The sequence below is a fragment of the Oryctolagus cuniculus genome, chromosome 2 (assembly GCF_964237555.1).
Source record: "Oryctolagus cuniculus chromosome 2, mOryCun1.1, whole genome shotgun sequence".
Lineage (NCBI taxonomy): Eukaryota > Metazoa > Chordata > Mammalia > Lagomorpha > Leporidae > Oryctolagus > Oryctolagus cuniculus.
The window spans coordinates 134,366,065-134,385,655 of NC_091433.1; the positions used below are offsets into that span (position 1 = coordinate 134,366,065).

Genomic DNA, 19,591 nt, shown 5'->3' on the forward strand with positions numbered 1-19,591 from the left:
TACTAAGCAAATATTACTAAATAGTAGATAGGACTAGACCTAGGAGAGGGCAACAGTGGACTAGTGACCTAGGAAGCAGAAGTTCTAACAGGAACAGAGCTTAATACATTGCCCATCTTTGCTCGAATAACTCAGAATTATTTGTGCTTCTGATCAAGTTACATAAGTCTAAAAGAAACCCTTTTCTGAGTTCATACTTTATGGAGGGGGAACATATAGTTAGAAGAACAATATTCTTCTTTTAAAGATTTATTTATTTGCTTGACAGGGAAAGAAATAGAAGAGAGACAGAAAGATACTCCATTCGCTGGTTCATTTCCCAAATGGCCTCAATGGCCAGGACTTGGTCCCAGCCAAAGCCAGGAGACAGAAACTCTATCCATGTCTCCGATGTGTGTGGCAGGGGCCCAAGCATGTAGGCCATCTACTGATGCTTTCCAGACACGTTAGCAGAGGCTGGATCCATAGTGGAACAGCTGGGACTTGGTGTGCCACAATGCCGGCCCCTTCACTTTACGTTTTATTTTATTAAGTATTAACTGCAAGGATAATATAAAAGGAGAAAATGACTACTGAAGTGTGGTCTATATTTTATTTCAGGCTTGCCAGATTAAAATTTCTTCTTTGGTAAAAAACTAGGCCTTTTCTCCAATAGCTGTCATCCCCCTCCCCTTTTTTTTAAAGATTATTTGTTTATTTGAAAGGCAGAGTTTCGGGGGAGGGGGAGATCTTAAATCCGCTGGTTCACTCCCCATTTGGCTGCAAATGGCTGGAGCTGCAACAATCCAAAACCAGGAGCCAGGAGCTTCTTCCAGGTCTCCTATGTGGGTGCAGGGGCCCAAGGACTTGGGCCATCTTTTACTGCTTTCCCAGGCCATAGCAGAGAGCTGGATTGGAAGTGGAGCAGCCGGGACTCAACCGGCACCCATATAGTATGCCAGCATTGCAGGCGGCAGCCTTACCCGCTAGGGAACAGCGTCTGCCCCCTCCCCTCTCTTACTTTCTGAATACTGTCTCCTTAGACTCCCATATTCTGAGTTGATAATATAATTATAGCTAATGTATAGATCTGGCACAGGACCAAAATTTTGATGAATGTAGTGTGACTAATACAAGCTTTTGAGCATGTCTTTGGTTTTTGTAGTCTTGTACCATAAGTGTATTTAAAACATTTGAGGATTTCTTTAGGAAATTCTTTAAAATGTAGCACTAATTCAGCAAGTCATAGATATTGAAGTTTCCTTCTTTAGAGAATTTAGCTTAGTTTTGCTGTTTTGTTTTGTTTTTAGAGATTTTTGAGGCTGGCGCTGCAGCTCACTAGACTAATCCTCCGCCTTGCGGCGCCGGCACACCGGGTTCTAGTCCCGGTTGGGGCACTGGATTCTGTCCCAGTTGCCCCTCTTCCAGGCCAGCTCTCTGCTGTGGCCCGGGAAGGCAGTGGAGGATGGCCCAAGTGCTTGGGCCCTGCACCCCTTGGGAGACCAGGAGAAGCACCTGGCTCCTGCCATCGGACCAGCGCGGTGCACCGGCGGCAGCGCACCAGCCGCGGTGGCCATTGGAGGATGAACCAACGGCAAAGGAAGACCTTTCTCTCTGTCTCTCTCTCTCACTGTCCACTCTGCCTGTCCAAAAAAATAAATAAATAAATAAAAATAAAAAAAAAAGATTTTTGAGGGCCAACACTATGATGTAGTAGGTAAAACTGATGTCTGCAGTGTGAGCATCCTATATGAGCGCCAGTTGGAGTCCTGGCTGCTTCACTTCTGATCTAGCTCCCTGCTTATGAAGCTAGGAAAGCAGCAGAGGATGATCCAAGTCCTTGGGCCCCTGCACCCATGTGAGAGACCCGGAAGAAGATCGTGGCTTCTGGCTTCTGATTGGCCCAGCTCTGGCCATTGCGGCCATTTGGGTAGTGAACCAGCAGATGGAAGATTTTTCTCTCTTTCTGCCTCTGCCTCTCTGTAACTCTGCCTTCCAAATAAAATAAACAGATCTTAAAAAAAAAAAAAAAAAAAAGATTTTGAGGCTGGCGCCGTGGCTCACTTGGCTAGTCCTCTGCCTGCAGCGCCGGCGTCGCATATGGGCACGAGGTTGTAGTCCCGGCTGCTCCTCTTCCAGTCCAGCTCTCTGCTGTGGCCTGGGAGGGTAGTGGGGGATGGCCCAAGTGCTTGTGCCCTGCACCCGCATGTGAGACCAGGAGGAAGCGCCTGGCTCCTGGCTTCGGATCGACGCAGTGCCAGCTGTAGCGGCCATTTTGGAGGAAGGAAGATCTTTCTCTTTGTCTCTCTCTCTAACTCTGCCTGTCAAATTAAAAAAAAAAAAGATTTTGAAACCCATTTATAGTATTTTCATAACGAGCATTTTCTACCAACTTTTTGTGTATCCTAATTGGTAGTCCAGTTGATATCCCAAGAAACATTTCTGCAGATAAGATGCCATAGTGACTTGTTTTTCTGTAATGTCATTAAATTGACCTATGATTTGGCTCTATCTGTTGTAAGCAATGCAGAATATTCATTTGTATGTTAGATATACATGGTGGCGCCCTTGCACCCACCAAGCTTCTCCTCTCAGGACGAATCCAGAGCAACAGATATACTTATTTGTATATTGGAATGCAGTTGTACTTTAAAACCTGGGTGCAACAGAATGAAGCATAGCAGTCTATAAAAAGGATCAAACATTTACACTTTTCCCTTATTAGAGCTATCTGATAGTTAAATTTGTCCTTAATCTGTCTCATTTCAGGGATGGTTGTCTTCCCATTCTCCCAAGTATGTGGTCATCAAGTTCCTGATTTAGGCATGCAATAAGCTGGTACCCTCTAATGTTATTTGCTTGTAAGGCATTGTTTAATAAAAATTAGAATAAGTAAAGACTAGCTATATGAACACAGATATGTTTAAGCTCTGGCCTTCTGTCTGGCTGTCATTCTATCTTTACTGTCTTCTAGACTCTTCTAGACCTCTGTTTGCTCGTTTTATTCTTTTTTTTTTTTAATTCACTATGTTCTGTGGCGTCCAGCAGACACTGGCTATATGTGGTTGTTTAAATTTTAGTTAAAATTAAACTTCAAATTCAGTTCCTCAGTCACTTTAGCAATGTTACAAGTGCTCGATACCTACGTGTGGCTAGTGGTTATTGAGTCTTAGCTCGTTTTCTGCTGTTCAAACAGAATAAGTGAGACCAAATAATTTATAAAGGAAGATTTATTTTTTTGAATTCTGGAGCTTGGAAGTTGTTTTGAGGGGCTACATCTGGTAAGGGCCTCCTTGTGGCATCATAACCTAGCAGAAGGCACCATAAGGCTAGAAAGAAAAATCTCATCATGGAGACTCCCACCCAGCTTCAGATAACCATCAGCATGTGAATTTGAGGATTAAGCCTCAATACAAGAACCTTTCAATGGGTCAGATTCAACCCCATAGCATTCTGCCCTTTGCTCCCCAGAAGTCTCTCACATACAAAATACATTCATCCCACCCTAATACCAAAGTCATAACTAGTTCCAACATCAACTCAAGAGCCTTTTCTGAAGTCTTACCTGAATCAGGTAGATACTGGCAAGACTCAACACAATTTATCTCAAAGCAAATTACTCTCCACCTATGAAATGAACAAGTTATGTGCTTTTGGAATACAGTGGTGGAACAGATATAGAGCACACATCAAAAAGGAGAAATAGAAGAATAAATGGTCCCAAGTAAGTCTAAAACAATATTATGGGTTTTTTTTAAATGGTTTTATTATGTATTTGATAGACAGACTTACAAGGAGAGAGAGATCGTCCATCTGCTGGTTCACTCCCCAAAATGACTGTAATGGCTAGGGTTGGGCAAGGTTGAAGTCAGGAGCCTGGAAGTCCAGCAGGTCTCCCACTTGGGTGACAGGGGCCGGAGAACTCGAGCCATCTTCTGTTGCTTTTCCAGAATTAGCAGAGAGGTGGATAGGAAGCAGGGAAGCTGGGATTCCAGCTGGCACCCATATGGGATGCCGGCATTGCAGGCAGCGATTTAACCCACTGTGCCACAACATTGGCCTCCACAGTAAGTTTTAAAGCTGGATAATAATCTTTTTTGTCCCTCAGGTTGGGCACACTGGAGAGGCAGTTGGGGCCCCAAGGCCCTACAGCTCAGCTCAGGCAACAGTTCTCCCATGCTAGCATTGCATACCAACTCTGTACTTCTGGGGTCTCTGAGGTGGCCTCACTGCTACAGCTCACTGTGCATTGCCTTAATGAGGACTCTGTAGTGGCTCCAACCCACATTTCCCCTTGACGTTGCCTTCGTAGGGACTTTTAGTGGTAGCTCTGCCCTTGTGACAAGTCTCTACCTGTTCCCCAGGGACCCTGCAGCATCCTTTGAAATCTAGGTAGAAATTAGGCCACTGCTTGGGATGCTGGCTTCTCTTTTCAGAACCAGCCTGGCTGCTCCACTTTGATACAGCTTCTTGCTAATGTGTCTGGGAAGGCAGCAGAGGGTGCTCCTGTATTTCCTTGCATACAGTTAAAAGTAGTCACACAGCATGAATGCTTTGCTGCTTAGATTTTTTTTCTAACCAGATCTTAATTCATTGTTCTTAAGTTCTGCAATTCATGAAGTCCTAGGGCATGAGCACAGTTCCAACAACTACTGTATAGCAAGGAGGACTTTTCCTCAAGTTTCTTTCTTTTTTTTTTGAAAGATTTATTAATTTGAAAGAGTTACACAGAGAGGAGAGGCAGAGAGAGAGGTCTTCCCATCTGATGGTTCACTCTCCAATAGGCCGCAATGGCCAGAGCTGCACAGATCCGGAGCCAGGAGCTTCTGGGTCTCCCATGTGGGTGCAGGGGCACAGGAATTTGGGCCATCTTCTACTGCTTTCCCAGGCCATAGCAGAGAGCTGGATGAGAAGTAGAGCAGCCAAGTCTTAAACCAGCACCTATATGGGATGCCGGCGCTTCAGGCCAGGATGTTAACCCACTGTGCCACAGTGCTGGCCCCTCTCAAGTTTCTAATACCTTGTTCCTTATTTCCAGCTGAGACTCCTGCTTTTACTGTCTATTTCTGCCACCATTCTGGTCACCACCACTCAAGTAATCCCTCAGAAGTTCTAGTCTTTCTCTGCGGCGCCTCAGAATCACCATAAGTGCTCAGTTCACAGAAACAGGCTTTTTTCTAGTCCTCTCCATATTTTTCCAGCTTCTCTCCACCATTACCCAATTTCAAAGCTACTTCTACGTTTTCAAGTGTTTGTTAAGGAAACAACACTACTTTTTTTTTTTTTTGACAGGCAGAGTGGACAGTGAGAGAGAGAGACAGAGAGAAAGGTCTTCCTTTGCTGTTGGTTCACCCTCCAATGGCCGCCACGGCCGGTGCGCTGTGGCCGGCGCACCGCGCTGATCCGATGGCAGGAGCCAGGTACTTATCCTGGTCTCCTAAGGGGTGCAGGGCCCAAGGACTTGGGCCATCCTCCACTGCACTCCCTGGCCACTGCAGAGAGCTGGCCTGGAAGAGGGGCAACCGGGACAGAATCCGGCGCCCCAACCAGGACTAGAACCCGGTGTGCCAACGCCGCAAGGCAGAGGATTAGCCTAGTGAGCCGCGGCGCTGGCCACAACACTACTTCTTATACTAATTTCTGTTTTAGTATATTTGCTGCTGCTATAACAAAATATCACAGACTGGGTAATTTATAAGGAAAAGAGATTTATTTCTCATAATTCTGCAGGCTGGGTAATTCAAAGCATGGCCCCAGCATCTGGTGACAGGCTTTGTGCTATGTCATTAAAAAGAAAAAGGATTTGCTTCTTTGTTCCTCTTTTTTTTTTTTTTTTTTTTTTTTTAAGGTTTATTTATTTATTTGAAGGAAGGGAGAGACAGAGGAGAGATACTCCATCCACTGGTTCACTCCCCACCTGAACCAAGCCTGGGCTGGTCCAGGCTGAAGCCAGGAACTGCACCCTAATCTCCCACATGCACGGCAGGGGCCCAAGTACCTGTCCATACTCCGCTGCCTTCCCAGGCATATCAGCAGGGAGCTGGATAGGAACTGGAGCAGCTGGGGACTTCACACTCAAACCAATGTTCATGTGGGATGCTGGTGTTGCAGGTGGTGGCCCAGCGATGCTTGCCACAAGGCTCCCCGTCCTCCAACTTTTTTTTTTAGTTTGTTTAAAGATTTATTTATTTGAAAGACACAGAGGGAGAGAGAGAAAACATTCTCATTCTTCTTGACTTTGTAATGTTGGATCTTGTTGGGGACTTGGAATTCTCTCCTTTTTTGTTTTCTGTGACCTTTTCTACTAGTTGCTGTTCTGTCTCTCTGACTCAGTTTTAGACTTCTTGTTAGTCTCTCATCTGGGTTTGGTTCAAGGTCTTCTTAAATAAGATTATATCACTATCCCATTTAAAAATCCCCTGTGTTACAAGAACTAAAATTCTTAACATAGCCCCATATTCTTAATGGGTTTTACCTCGACTTGCTTCTTCTGTCTCTTTCATATTTCCAGTTGCTTTTTATACTCTAGCCACTCAAAACTTATCTATACAGTATTGTTTGCTATGTTTATTCTTCTGTTTGTTCCATCTTCGGAGACTATTACATATGCTATGTTTGGAATGTGTCAAAAACCTCTCTCTCAGTTAAGTGGCTGAGCCTCCCAGACCCAATAGCAGGCCCAGTCATGTACCTTCTATGTCTGCTTTATAGCACATAATCGATTAGTTTTATAGGTAATTGATTGCTTTCTGTGTCCCTATAATTTAGCATGAACTCTGTGAGTGACAAGGACTCAAGTACTTAAGCCATCATCTTTTGCTTCCCAGGGAGAGCATTAGTAGTAATGCTGGATTGGATGTGGGACTCCATCTCAGCTACTCCCAAATGGGCTGTGGGTGTCCCAAGCAATGCCCTATCCCTTGTGCCAAATGCCTGCCCCTCACATTGGACTATTTCTGTGGTCATACTAATGCTTTTCTCATTTTGCTTCTAGTTCCTAGTTCTTTATTCTGCCTTCCATATTGTCACCAAAGTTTTTCTTCTGAAAAGGAGGTCAGTTGTCACTGCTTTCATTTAAAAGTCAATGCTACATCTTCTAGAATTAGAAATTTAAACTCCTTTGGATGGTATTCATGTCCCAGCCCTTACTTCTAACCATCCTCATGCTTTAACCAAGTTTGTCTGCTTAGGTTCCATGAATGCCTCATTTCCTTTTCACTTGTTAATGCCTGTGTTTGTAATCCAACTTCTATCTGCAATGTCCTTTCTCTTTAGCAAACTCTAAGATCCTATGCTAGTGGTATCTTATGAAAACTTTGAATTCCCCTTAATGCCATGTGTAAGTTGCTTTTCACCATAGTACATCCCACATCTTGTTGTGTCTGTTGCTGTTTCTTTCATTTTTGTAAATCTGGTTCCCATTTGTATATCTCATGTAACGCAGAGGTGCAGTGGAGCTAGCTAAATTGTAGTTATCCTCTGTATCTGGGAAGAGCATTGCTGTTCTTGTGGATAAAAACTACAATGGGATGGCTACCAGAAAAGAAACTGCTATTGATTCTGCAAGTTTCAGGATATCTGAGTAGAGAGATGTTATTTGTCAGGGTGTTACTCTTAACTTATAAATGGTAAGTAAACTTTCATAGTTAAGAATAACTCAAGATTAATGTGTATTTTTGTTTATTTAAGCTGATTATCCTAATGTTATGGTTTTGCTGTTTTGCAGATTCTAGAAAAGCTGATGAAGTGAGATTGCAATCTAAATATTTGGTTTCCATGTTTTAGCAAACATTTAATGTTCACCTACTGTACTATATATACAGTGTGAGGTACAAAGATGAAAGATAGCTGGAAAGACTTGATGGCATAGATTGAGTCAGCAATGTGGAGGAGAATATTCAATTTGCTAGAAATAGTGCTTCAGTAGAGCCATTATGAGGTGCTAGATTTGCTCTGGCTCCTCTGCTTGCCCATTTTGAACTTAATGTGTAGCAGCTATTTGGGCATTTTACTATTCATTCTAGTCGCATTATTCATTGTGTAATATCAAGCAATTACTAACATACCAAAAGATACCATAATTGTTGATTGTTGTTGATTATGTTGCTGTTTTCAGTGGATTTTATTTGATAAGATGTAGATAACATGATATAGTAGGACAGGCATGGAAGATAGATCTAGGAGCCCTTTGTAAGAGTACCCTGAGTTTGTTTTCTGTATAGAAGATGGTTGATAAATTGCAAAATATTTAAAATTTTTTCTAGACTCAAAACTACTGAAAACTAGTATGCTGTATTCCTGGCAGATGAGTTTTGTACTAAGCTCTAATTTCTTTGCTGCCCTTTGTCCAGTAATAAATTGGTTACCAAAGTGGGAAATGTATCAGAGTAATTTTGGCTTTAGATAACAGAATTCTTAGTTGAAGGTGGAGTTATTATTTCACAGAATGAGAAATCTAGACCTAATATTTAGAGCATTGGTTAAAAGATAATCAGTTGCATTAAAAACAAAAGTGTTGTTTACTTTTAAGTCTCTGTAGGTGGGAAGAGGATTGCCACAGTTTCAGATACGAACATCTGACTGAAATAAGTGTCTCTTTATTAGGGAGGAAAATTTTTTCTTGTAAGTCTCAGAGAAGGTTTTTTTGGTATTCTTTATGGAAGCTGCATACTAGAAAAAGACCAAATTCCTTACTGTGACAGTTAAGTTCTTGTAACTTGTCGTTAGCTTACCTTACATCATCAGAGCTTAGGCCTTATCATAGTAAAAACAACCTGATCGATATTTTATTTGATACTCTGAACACAGGTCACAGATTACTGATGGGATTATAGATAGTGAACAAACTATCTGGCTTCTGATTTTACACTGAACCTATTCTCTCACCAGTGTTTATAATTGCCTCATGTTATTAGCCTCACCAAAATATTTTCTCTGCCTAGTTTACTGTAACCAAGAGTCTATTTCTTTTTTGAAGGATATCATCTTCCTTAGAGCCCTTTCTAGTAAATGAGGATTGTTCATTTTAGGTTACAGGTGGGTGGAAGTTGTTGGCATTGTTTTGGATGGTGGGTTGGGAATTTTTTCTGCAAAGGGCCAGAAAGGATTTAAGGGTTTGTAGGCCCTTCAGTCTGTTGCAGTAATTCAGCTCCTGTTACTGTAGTGTGAAGCAGCTATAGATAATATATAGGCAAGTGAACATGGTTATGTTCCAGTAAAACTGAATTTACAAACATAGGTGGTGGGTCATTTCTTATATATGACACCAAAAGCACAAGCAACAACAGAAAAAAGATAAATCAAACGTCATCAAAATCTGTGCTTCAGAGGACACCAAGATGAAAAGGCAAGCCACTAGAGAAATTTTTGGAGAATCATGTGTCTGATAAGATTTCTACCGAGAATATATGAAGAATGCTTACAGCTCAATAATAAAAAGACAAATAATTTAAAAACAGACAAAAGACAAAGTGGCCATTTTAAAGAAGAAATGTTAAATGCAGAGTTAACCATATTGTGATCTAGTAATTCCATTCCAGGGGTGTGTGTGTGTATATATCCCCAAAAAATGAAATGTGAAATAAAGCAAAAAACTTGTACATGAATGTACATGATAGCATTACCTGTAGTAGCCTAAAAATGGAAATAGTCGAAATAGTCCAGATGTCTGTGGACAGAGATTAATAAATAAAATGAGGTATGTCTGTATAATTAAATATTATTTGGCAGTAAAAAGAAATGTACTAATTCTTGCAAGAACATGGATTAACTTTAAATATATTCTGCTAAGTGCAAGGAGCTACTTAAAATACATACATAATCTACAACATTCAGAATAGGCAAATATGTAGAACCAGAAAGTTAGATTCATTGTTTCCTAGGTAAGGAACGGAGAGTTGACTGCCAGTGGATATAGCTTACTTTCTGAGGGTCATAAAAGTGCTCTAAATTTAATTCTGGTAATGGTTGCAGAATTCTGTGGGTATACTAAAATTATTTGTGTACCTTAGGTGGATGGATTGTATGTTACTGATTGTATCTCAAACTTAAGGTAGTAATCTTGGTTTGGCCTGGGGCAGTGGTTTACTGACCCTTAGGGTGGGTTAGTCTTTATTTTCCCTGAAAGGGCATTTCCTTTTATTTGACTCTATCTTTCATTCATCTCTTCTAATTTCTGTTCTTTAACCTCTTTTCAGATTTCCATTCAAAATTTAAGTATACCTGTCCCACATTTTCCTTCTAGGTTCAATTGTCACTTTAGGTCTTTATGGACATCCTAATTTTGGTGTTCCTTGAACTCCATTTTACTAACCTGTGCTTTCTCTCTACCTCAACTTTTTCTTGTAATCAAGGTCAGTTTAGTTTATTACCATCATCCAAATTGTCCAGCTGCTAAGAATTCCTTAGTTTTGAGATTGCTTTCTCAATTAAGTTATTGAAAGGCAGTACCTGTAGATTTTTCTGTTTTGGGGGATGGATTATATGTGTTTTTCAGTTAAAAGCATAGTATCAAATTAGTACTGTAACACACAAGGAATTGTTGGGCAGTTTCCATGTGAAAAGAATCTGTTTTCCATCCTTTTACTTTTCCTCTTCTTAGCTGTCTCCACCTGTCTGACACCCTCTTATTGCCATGTTTCTGTGATTGTGAATACTGTGTTAGTTATATGAATGACATTTAAAATTGCCATGCCAGAGTGGGTCGCCAGTGATAAGCCACTTGAAAATAAGTGTTCTGGGATGAGAAGAAAATGACTTTAGTAACTTACTGCTCTCTTGTATAATATAGAAAGGCTATGACTTTATGATACACTGGTGAAAATACTACAGGAATTATATTAGCTTGAATTCAAATTCGGTTTTAACCATTACTACCTGTGTGACCCTTAATTAACCTCCCTGATAACTTTTTTTTTTTCTGATATCTTCTTTTTACCCAGAGAGTTGTTTGGAGGACAAATGAGATAATGAATGTAAAGTCTAGCAGAATGTCCGATTCATAAATGTCATTTCACTTTTTTTGCATCCAGTAAATGTTAATGTTCCTATTTTCCATCCATATGTATATACTTTAAAGGTTATGAATTAAGTTTTAAAGATTGCTTTCCAAATCCATTAATTTTCTACCTTTGAAAGAGTCTTAAAATTTGACAAAGTGACATTTATTTTATGTTTAATTTGAACCAAAAGTAGTCATTGAAATTTAAATTAATACATCCGGAGGTGTCTGCAGGATTTTAGGAGTCTTAATTTGGAGAAAGGTAATTCCATTGTTAGAATAAAATCGATGAAAACACCCAACAGTTTTTGTTCATTTTCGAACTTAGGTTTTTGTTATCTTTTTTTTTTTTTAATTATTTGAAATTCAGAGTTACAGAGACAAGAAGAGAGAAAGAGAGCCTCAGAGCGAGTGAGCTTCTATTCACTGGTTCACTCCTCAAATGGGCAGAATGGCTAGGGCTGGGCCAGACTGAAGCTGGGAGCCTAGAACTCTTATTTGAGTCTTCCATATGGGTACAGGTCCTAAGGACTTGGGCCATCTTTAATTGCTTTCCTAGGCGCATCAGCAGGGAGTTGAATTGGAAGGGGAGCAGCCAGGACTCAAACGACATGGTATTACAGGTAATGGCTTAACTTGCGTCACAACACTGGCCCCATGAATTTATTCTTTTATCTCTGCTTTTGGCGTGAAGCTTCAAGAGCCGGGTTAGAGTCTCAAGTCTTGGCTGTTCCACTTCCAATCTGGTTCCCTACTAATGGCCTGGGAAGGGCAGTGGAGGATGGCTGGGGTGCTTGAGCCCCTGCCACCCATGTGGGGACCAGATAAAGCTCCTGGCTCTTGGCTTCGCCCTGGCCATTGGGGCTGTCTGGGGAGTGGGCCAGTGGGTGGGAGATCTATCTGTGTGTGTCTCTCCCTCTAACTCTGACTTTCAAATAAATAAATAAATAAATCTTAAAAAATTCTTGATTTTTACCAAAAAACCCTCTGCTTTAATAAAGCTTTAGCCATGTGTCTGTTGCTATTTGAAAGATATGTTATAGCATTGGGAGTGAAATCTTATTCTTAAATTCATGGATTTACTTACCAGTTGTTTACAGTGTACTGAGTAATTTATAAAATACCATTTTTGCCTTATTGAATATAATGTTACTCAGTCCTTTTTAGAGTGTGCTTCAGTGGTGGGAGTCTCATTCCTGGCAAAATTGGAAGTTGGCATACAGAGGAAGGATTCATTTGCAAATGTACTGTGTTTGAAGTTCATCCATCAGTTGTTTAAAAGTAAATATGTTTTCCCAAAGAAACAACAAAAACATTGTATTTTTCAGTTTTTCATTACAAGTAAAATACCTGGGGGAACTTCTAAGGAGGGAAGGAAGGTTTATTTTGGCTCATAGTTTTGGAAGTTAATAGTTTAAGATTGGGTGGCCCCATTAGTTTGTTATCTGAGGAGGGTGATGGATAGCTAAATGCATGCAGAGCCGGAAAACAGAAAGATAAAGAGCACAGTCATCATCTACCCACTGTGTTCTCTGTTCTCTGCCTATAATGACATCATGATTCCATCATGGGGCTCCATCTTAGCAACCTAATCCAGTCCAGTCACTTCAGATACCACAGTTGGACCAAGCCTGTCAGCACCATCAGCTTACTTTGGGGCGTAAGTGTCTGCATGGGTTGGGGAGCCAAATTCTTTTCAAACCATAGCAGTGGGGTTTACTTAATAAAGATTAACAAAAGCGTATATCAGTGATAATTCAAAAATATTGTGTCATGCTGAAGAATAACTAATGAACACATACGAACTTTGCTATCATGGAGCTTATAGTGTGGTAAGGTACACGGATGCTGTGTGTGGGAACATCTCTTTGCATTTAATATAGCTCTTGGTTCAGATAGAATCTTTTTTGATCCATAGTCACAGTAATTGTGTAATTTTTCTCTGAGATGGAGACCCAGCATAAAATAGTCTCTCTTCATGTGGTTAGTGAAGAATGTACTTGTGATTTGCTTCTAATAGTAAATCAATTCATTTTAAAAATTCCACCTCTGAAGGTTGTTTTAAAGATAGTTTTTTAGAGGTAGAGGTTTTTATGAGTAACCTGCATAACCTAAACTTAATGATCGGATGACAGTTATGCCTTTGTTTTAATATGACTTGTAGGAAATCTGAATCAACCCCCTAAAATTGGACATAATTTTTTTAAAATCCCTTTTACTACTCTTAACCCTTTCATTTTTAAACTTTTCTCTGCTTGATTTATAGAACACCATTCTAATATAGCAATAATAGAATTTAAGAATATGTATTCCACGATGATATGAGAAAACAAAATATACAGATTATGATAGAGCTATAATAGAATGTTAAAACCCGGGGCCGGCGCCGTGGCTCACTTGGTTAATCCTCTGCCTGCGGTGCCGGCATCCCATATGGGTGCCGAGTTCTAGTCCCAGTTGCTCCGCTTCCAGTCCAGCCCTCTGCTGTGGCCCAGGAAGGCAGTGGAGGATGGCCCAAGTCCTTGGGCCCTGCACCCGCATGGGAGACCAGGAAGAAGCACCTAGCTCCTGGCTTCGGATAGGCATAGTTCCGGCCGTGGTGGCCATTTGGGGAGTGAACCAACGGAAGGAAGACCTTTCTCTGTCTCTCTCTCACAGTCTAACTCTATCTGTCAAATAAAAATAAATAAATAAAATTAAAAAGAATGTTAAAACCATTATAATAGAACCATATTCTGCTGATTCTCTTCCTGTATTTAGTCATTTGTTTTTATCTTGAGTAAATTTATCTTATTCCAGTTCTTTTTTTAAATAAATGATAGGGTTTCTTTTAAGAATTAATTTTATTATTTGAAAGGCACAAAGGTGGAGGGTTACCTATCTGATTCACTCCCCAAATATCTACAATAGCTGGGCCCAAGTTGGGAGCTGGGAACTCAAACGAGATCTCCCATTGAGTGGCAGGAACCCAACTACCTGAGTCATCACTGCTGCTCTCAGGATCTAGATGCATGAGTAGGAAGCTGGTTATCAGGAGCCAGAGCGGGGGTTGAACCTAAGCACTCTGATGTGAATGAAGGCTCTTAACCATTAGACTGAACATTTATCCCTTATTCTAATTCTTTAAATGTTGGTAGTCTAAATTTTGAGTCATTTTCCATTTTATGAACTCTTCTCTGGGTGGAGAAAGCCATCACCTATACACTGATAATTTTCTTTTTTTTAAAAAAGATTTATTTATTTATTTGAAAATCAGAGTAACAGAGAGAGAGGAGAGGCAGAGAGAGAGAGCGCGAGAGAGGTCTTCCAGGACTTGGGCCATCTTCTGCTTTCCCAGGCCATATGGATTGTAAGTGAAGCAGCCGGGACTAGAACCGGCGCCTATATGGAGTGCCAGCACTTCAGACCAGGGGTTAACCCGCTGGGCCACATGCTGGCCCCTCCACTGATAATTTTCAAAGTTGTATCTCTAGCAATGACCTTCCTTGAGTCAGATTCTTTCAGTGCTTGCTGGATGTGTCTACCTGGATATGTCAAACCCTACAATTTCAAAATCATACAATTGAGAGGCCTAAGGAGGATATGCAGTGATTATACTTTGTGCATTGTATTTGTGTATTTTTTTTATTTGACAGAGTTAGAGAGAGAGAGAGAAATATCTTCCTTCCATTGGTTCACCCCCAAAATGGCCGCTACGGCTGGAACTACGCCAATCCGAAGCCAGGAGCCAGGAACTTCCTCCTGGTCTCCCATGCAAGTACAGGGGCCCAAGGACTTGGACCATCCTCCACTGCCTTCCTTGGCCACAGCAGAGAGCTGGACTGGAAGAGAAGCAACTGTGACTAGAGAACTCTGCCCCTATATGGGAGGCTGGCGCTGCAGGCAGAGGATTAACCAAGTGAGCCATGGTGCCGGCCCCGTATATGCATATTTTTCCCTTTCCTCACTAAGTGGTTCTATAAAAGGGTGTAAGTAACAGCCTCTTTACAGAGAAAATTAGTATTTCCAGAATATTAATAAAGGAACATAAACAGATGCAGATTTATATAGTAAAAGTTACACCCAGACTTAAGTGGCTTAGGGATTTATCATAGTACAAAATAAGATATGAATAAAACTACACTAAAATTAAGGAGTTTTCTCACCAAAAGATACCATTAACCGTTCTCCACTAAAAGGAGCTAGGGTTCCTTGGAGTAGCGGATTCCAGGACTGGCACAGGGGAAGTACACTGTATGCCTGGAATATCTTGTACCAGGAGGAAATGTGAGAAGGGTACAGGAACCAGGAAGGGGAGGGATAACCACTAACCACATGTGGGACAATTTAAGTATAAAATTAGATAATTACATTATTTCATTATAAAATAATTGACAACACATAAGAATATATGAAAATGGAGAAATGGAAACTTTTCTTGATGAAGGAAGCCAAGTAATATTGAAACAATGCTGGAACTATAAAATAATCATGTAACAATTGTATCAGTTATCTCTTGCTCTGATAAATTATTGCAAAGTGTAGTGGCAGAAAATAATGCACATTTATTTCACAGTGTATGTGGGCTTAGGTTCCCTCCATGGTCTCTGAGAAACCTGGAATTAAGGAATTGTACCACTGTCCAGGTCTTATCTGAGGTTTGGGTGAAGGATGCACATGTACACTCATTCCCTGGTTTTAGGCAGCATGCAATTCCTCAGAGGCTATTGGATAGAGGCAACCTTCAATTTATCTTTTTCCAGAATATTACTTGAATAGTTATAAAACACCTCTTTTTACAGAATTGGTATAAAATAGCAGTTGATTTCTCTGTAATTATCAGAATTATTTATACTTGAAGTCTTAGCTAAGTGGGGCTGAAATGAACAAAAGTTCTTGGACTGTTGGCTCAGAAATCATCCTAGGAAGCCTGCCTTGTTGATGCCTATCCTGTTTAGCTCTTGTAAGTGTCCAGGTTCTTAAAATAAAAAATTCACCTCCCTCCCTTTTTCTTTTGTTTTGTTTTGTTTTGTTTTTGTTTTAAACATTTATTCATTTATTTATTTGAAGGGCAGAGTTATAGAGAGGCAGAGAGCGAGAGAGAACTCTTCCATCTGCTGGGTCACTCTCCAGACTGCCACAAAGGCCAGAGGTGGGCCAATCCGAAGCCAGGGGCCCAAGGGCTTGGGCTGTCTTCCACTGCTTTCCCAGGCCATAGCAGAGAGCTGGATCATTAGTGGAGCAGCTGAGACTGGAACCAGCACTCATGGGATGCCAGTACTGCAGGCAGTCGCTTTACCAGATATGCCACAGCTCTGGCCCCACTTTTCTTTCTCTATTCATTCTTTGGCGACTTGAAGTGAACTTGACAGTGTTCATTAAACACCTTCTAGCTCCTGTCATTTATGACTTCTTCAGCATTATTTAGTTCTGACTGCATTCATTCCAACTGGAACTGGCGAACTCCCCATGGTTCAGATCGACACTGGCACCACCATATTGCCAATGTCTTACAATAGGAATGCCTTCAAAATGAGCAAGCTGAGGAAGCAATAGACTAGGACTCAAAGACATTGAATATATTGGACCATCTTTTTTCCTTCTCTTACTACCTACCATTTGAGTGACTACAGTGTTAAGTCTTAGTTCTTATGTCTTTAGGCAGAAGATTGTATCAGTTATTTTAAATGAGTTTTTCTCTGTCTTTGAAGCTCAGTCTTTAAGTGTGCTGTTGCCGCAAAAGGAAACACTTGGGTTGCATTAGTTGAATACTTGAAAACTGAAATTGATGAGATAACATTATGTAATGAATTAGATTTTTATTTCTGGATAAAGTTAGAAATGAAATAACGATTTGCACTACTTGAAGGATGAAAATAGTGATAGTGTCTCTGTCTGTCTCTCTCTCTCTCACTGTCCACTCTGCCTGTCAAAAAAAAAAAAAAAATAGTGATAGTGCTTATGAGCACTGTGAGCCCTTTTGTGCTTGAGGTATCCAAAATTCAAGTGTTTACTAGATTTTTCTCCTGAAATCCTGCTCTTCTTTTTTGTGCTTCATGCATTTACTTTTACTATTGATGTTATAGAACAGCAGGGTTAAAGTGTCATTCTTTCTGTGCTCATTATGAATCCCACAGCTTTAGTTAAGAAAAAAATACCCTTAGTGTCATTTTTTTGGATAATATTTTACCCGTTAATGGTATTTTAGATACCTTTTTAATAAGGTATCTATAAAAATTTAAAACATTACAGTTTGTATTTGAAACTAGTTAGTAAAAAAAAAAAAAAAAAAACAAAAAACCTAGCTTACTGAGACTGTAGATGTTCCATTAGTTAAATTTCAAAATTTTTAATAAAGGAACTTTCAGAGGTAGGTTGATGGTTTCCATTAAACTAGCTCCTGTGACGTGGAGGGAGACCTGGGAACTGGTAGAGGGCATGTGAGGGCATTGACTTGCCATGGCTATGGTTGTGGTGTGCTTGTACTTAAATACAGGTAGTGACACACTGACATTTTTCTTTTTTAGATTGTATTTATTTGAGAGGCAGTTACAGACAGTGAGATGGAGAGACAGAGATAAAGGTCTTCCTTCCCTTGGTTCACTCCCCAAATGGCCGCAACGACTGGAGCTGGGCTGATCCGAACTCAGGAGCAGGAGCTTCCTCCAGGTCTCCCACGTAGGTGCAGGGGCCCAAGGATTTGGGCCATCTTCTACTGCTTTCCCAGGCCATAGCAGAGAGCTGGATCAGAAGAGGAGCAGCCGGGACTAGAACCCATGTCCATATGGGAATGCTGGTGCTTCAGGCCAGGGCTATAACCCACTGTGCCACAGCACCGGCCCCCAACACTGACATTTTTCTTGACAGTAATCTGGAATAGTGTCCATTTATCTGTACTAAAATAACTATAAATTAATGGAATCTGTCGCTCCCCCTCTTCGTGGAGGAACGACACTAAACCCTGCCTAGGCTTCATATCCGAGTCACGGCACCATTATGTCGCTCCCCCTCTTCGTGGAGGAACGACACAGGACCCTGCGCTGTTCTTTCGTCTGCTCGGCCCTCCCTGGGTTTGCTGCTGGTTCTTCCCGGGTTGGCTACCGACCCTTCCACCTCCGTGGAAGGGTGGTTCCCCCTGCCACATTCCCCACTTCCGCAGGGGAGCGGCACACCGCCGGCCGGCTCTCTCGGGGGCTGCACAGGTGTTCCCTCAGATGTTCCCCTTAGATGTTCCTGGTGCATGCCGTCTCTCTCCTCCTTTATAGTCCTCCTCCGCCAATCCTAACTGGGCTGCCCACACGCCGAGTACGCTGCTCTCCTCCAATCAGGAGCAGGTCCTACAGTTTATTGGCTGAACTGGAGGCAGCTGGGTAGAAGCTGTTGCCTCCTCTCCCAGCGCCATATTGTGGGAGAGCAGATGCATAGAATAAGTCTTAATTCCAGTAACAGTCTAGTCCGGGTTGCTCCCCACAGAATCTACAAAAAGAAACTTTATGACCGTACTATCTTTGGGAGCTTTTTTACAGCAAGATGAAGTTTCAATGATACAAAGTATTTGGATTTTAAAATTTGCTATTATAAGGAAGAAGACATGGCATTATTCCATGTGCTTAAATGATAACTTGCTTATTGAATTTCAGAAGAAAAATATGAAATGAGTAATTGTCACTGTGTTAGCTATAATGTTAAATTGGCAAGTTGTAGTATAAAGCTTAAATCTGTGTTTCTCAAATATGAACAGTGGTAGTCTAATGCTACATAGTCTAATTTGCTGTAAGTGCTACAAATAGTCTCAGCATTGAACATGTATTGACACCTCTTAAATGAATGCAACCTTTGATGTAGGTGTTTTGATACGCCTCAGAAAGTATCTGAGTGTCTGCAAATTTGTTAATCTATTTGATAATGAAGATCTTCCTGTTCACTTGTTCCATATTTTCATGCTTAAATTTGAATTTTTACTACTGTTAATTTTAGTACAACTTGTTCAGTGGTTAAAATGGAGTTGTTAGTGAAGAAACTTATAAACAGCCTCACTCATGTAACTGCTTAAGTAAAACTACATTTTGTATCCTATATTCATACACTTCAATGATCTGTATTTCTGTTTAAATAGAAGTGATGGTGTTTAGGCTTTGTTTCTGTTTAATAAGGCTTTTTACCATTGACTAAATGAAGGAATGTATCTTTTTGAAGAGATTTATATTCTGTAAATAAAAATTGGTTGAAACAAAAAATAGTTGCAAAAAAAGAATAAGACTTTCAGCAAAATAGAAATCAGCTTTTCATAACCTAATCATAAGTGATGCCGTTCAATGTTGTCATATTCTTTTGGTTTAAAATACATTACCAGGTGAGTGAGTGGCCCAGCTGTTAAAATGCCCATGTCCATGTTAGGATGCCTGGGTTTGGTGCCTGGCTCTTGCTCCTGTTAATTCAGACTCTGGGAGATGGTAGTGATGGTTCAAGTAATTGGGGTCCTACCACACCACAGGGGAGACCTGGATTGAGTTCCTGGCTCCCAGCTTTGCCCTGCCTGGTCTATTGCAGATATTTGGGGGAATGAACTGCCAGATGGAAGCACTTTCTCTCTCTGCAAATGATAATATATTTTTTCATTTTCATTTTCTCACT

General features: G+C 40.8%; 1 protein-coding gene across 3 annotated transcripts in view; it reads left to right on the forward strand.

The window, feature by feature from the left end:
• Window positions 1-19,591, forward strand: part of PPP3R1 (protein phosphatase 3 regulatory subunit B, alpha) — a 159,516-nt gene that overhangs the window by 85,019 nt on the left and 54,906 nt on the right. The window contains exon 1 of one of the 3 annotated variants that reach the window (XM_051842833.2): window positions 5,804-12,638. The exons of the other annotated variants lie outside the window; for them this stretch is intronic. Within the exon in view, the coding sequence (XP_051698793.2) occupies window positions 12,546-12,638 (93 nt within the window). The 5' untranslated portion in view covers window positions 5,804-12,545. Of the gene's footprint in view, window positions 1-5,803; window positions 12,639-19,591 lie in introns of those variants that run through there. 3 annotated transcript variants of the gene reach the window in all.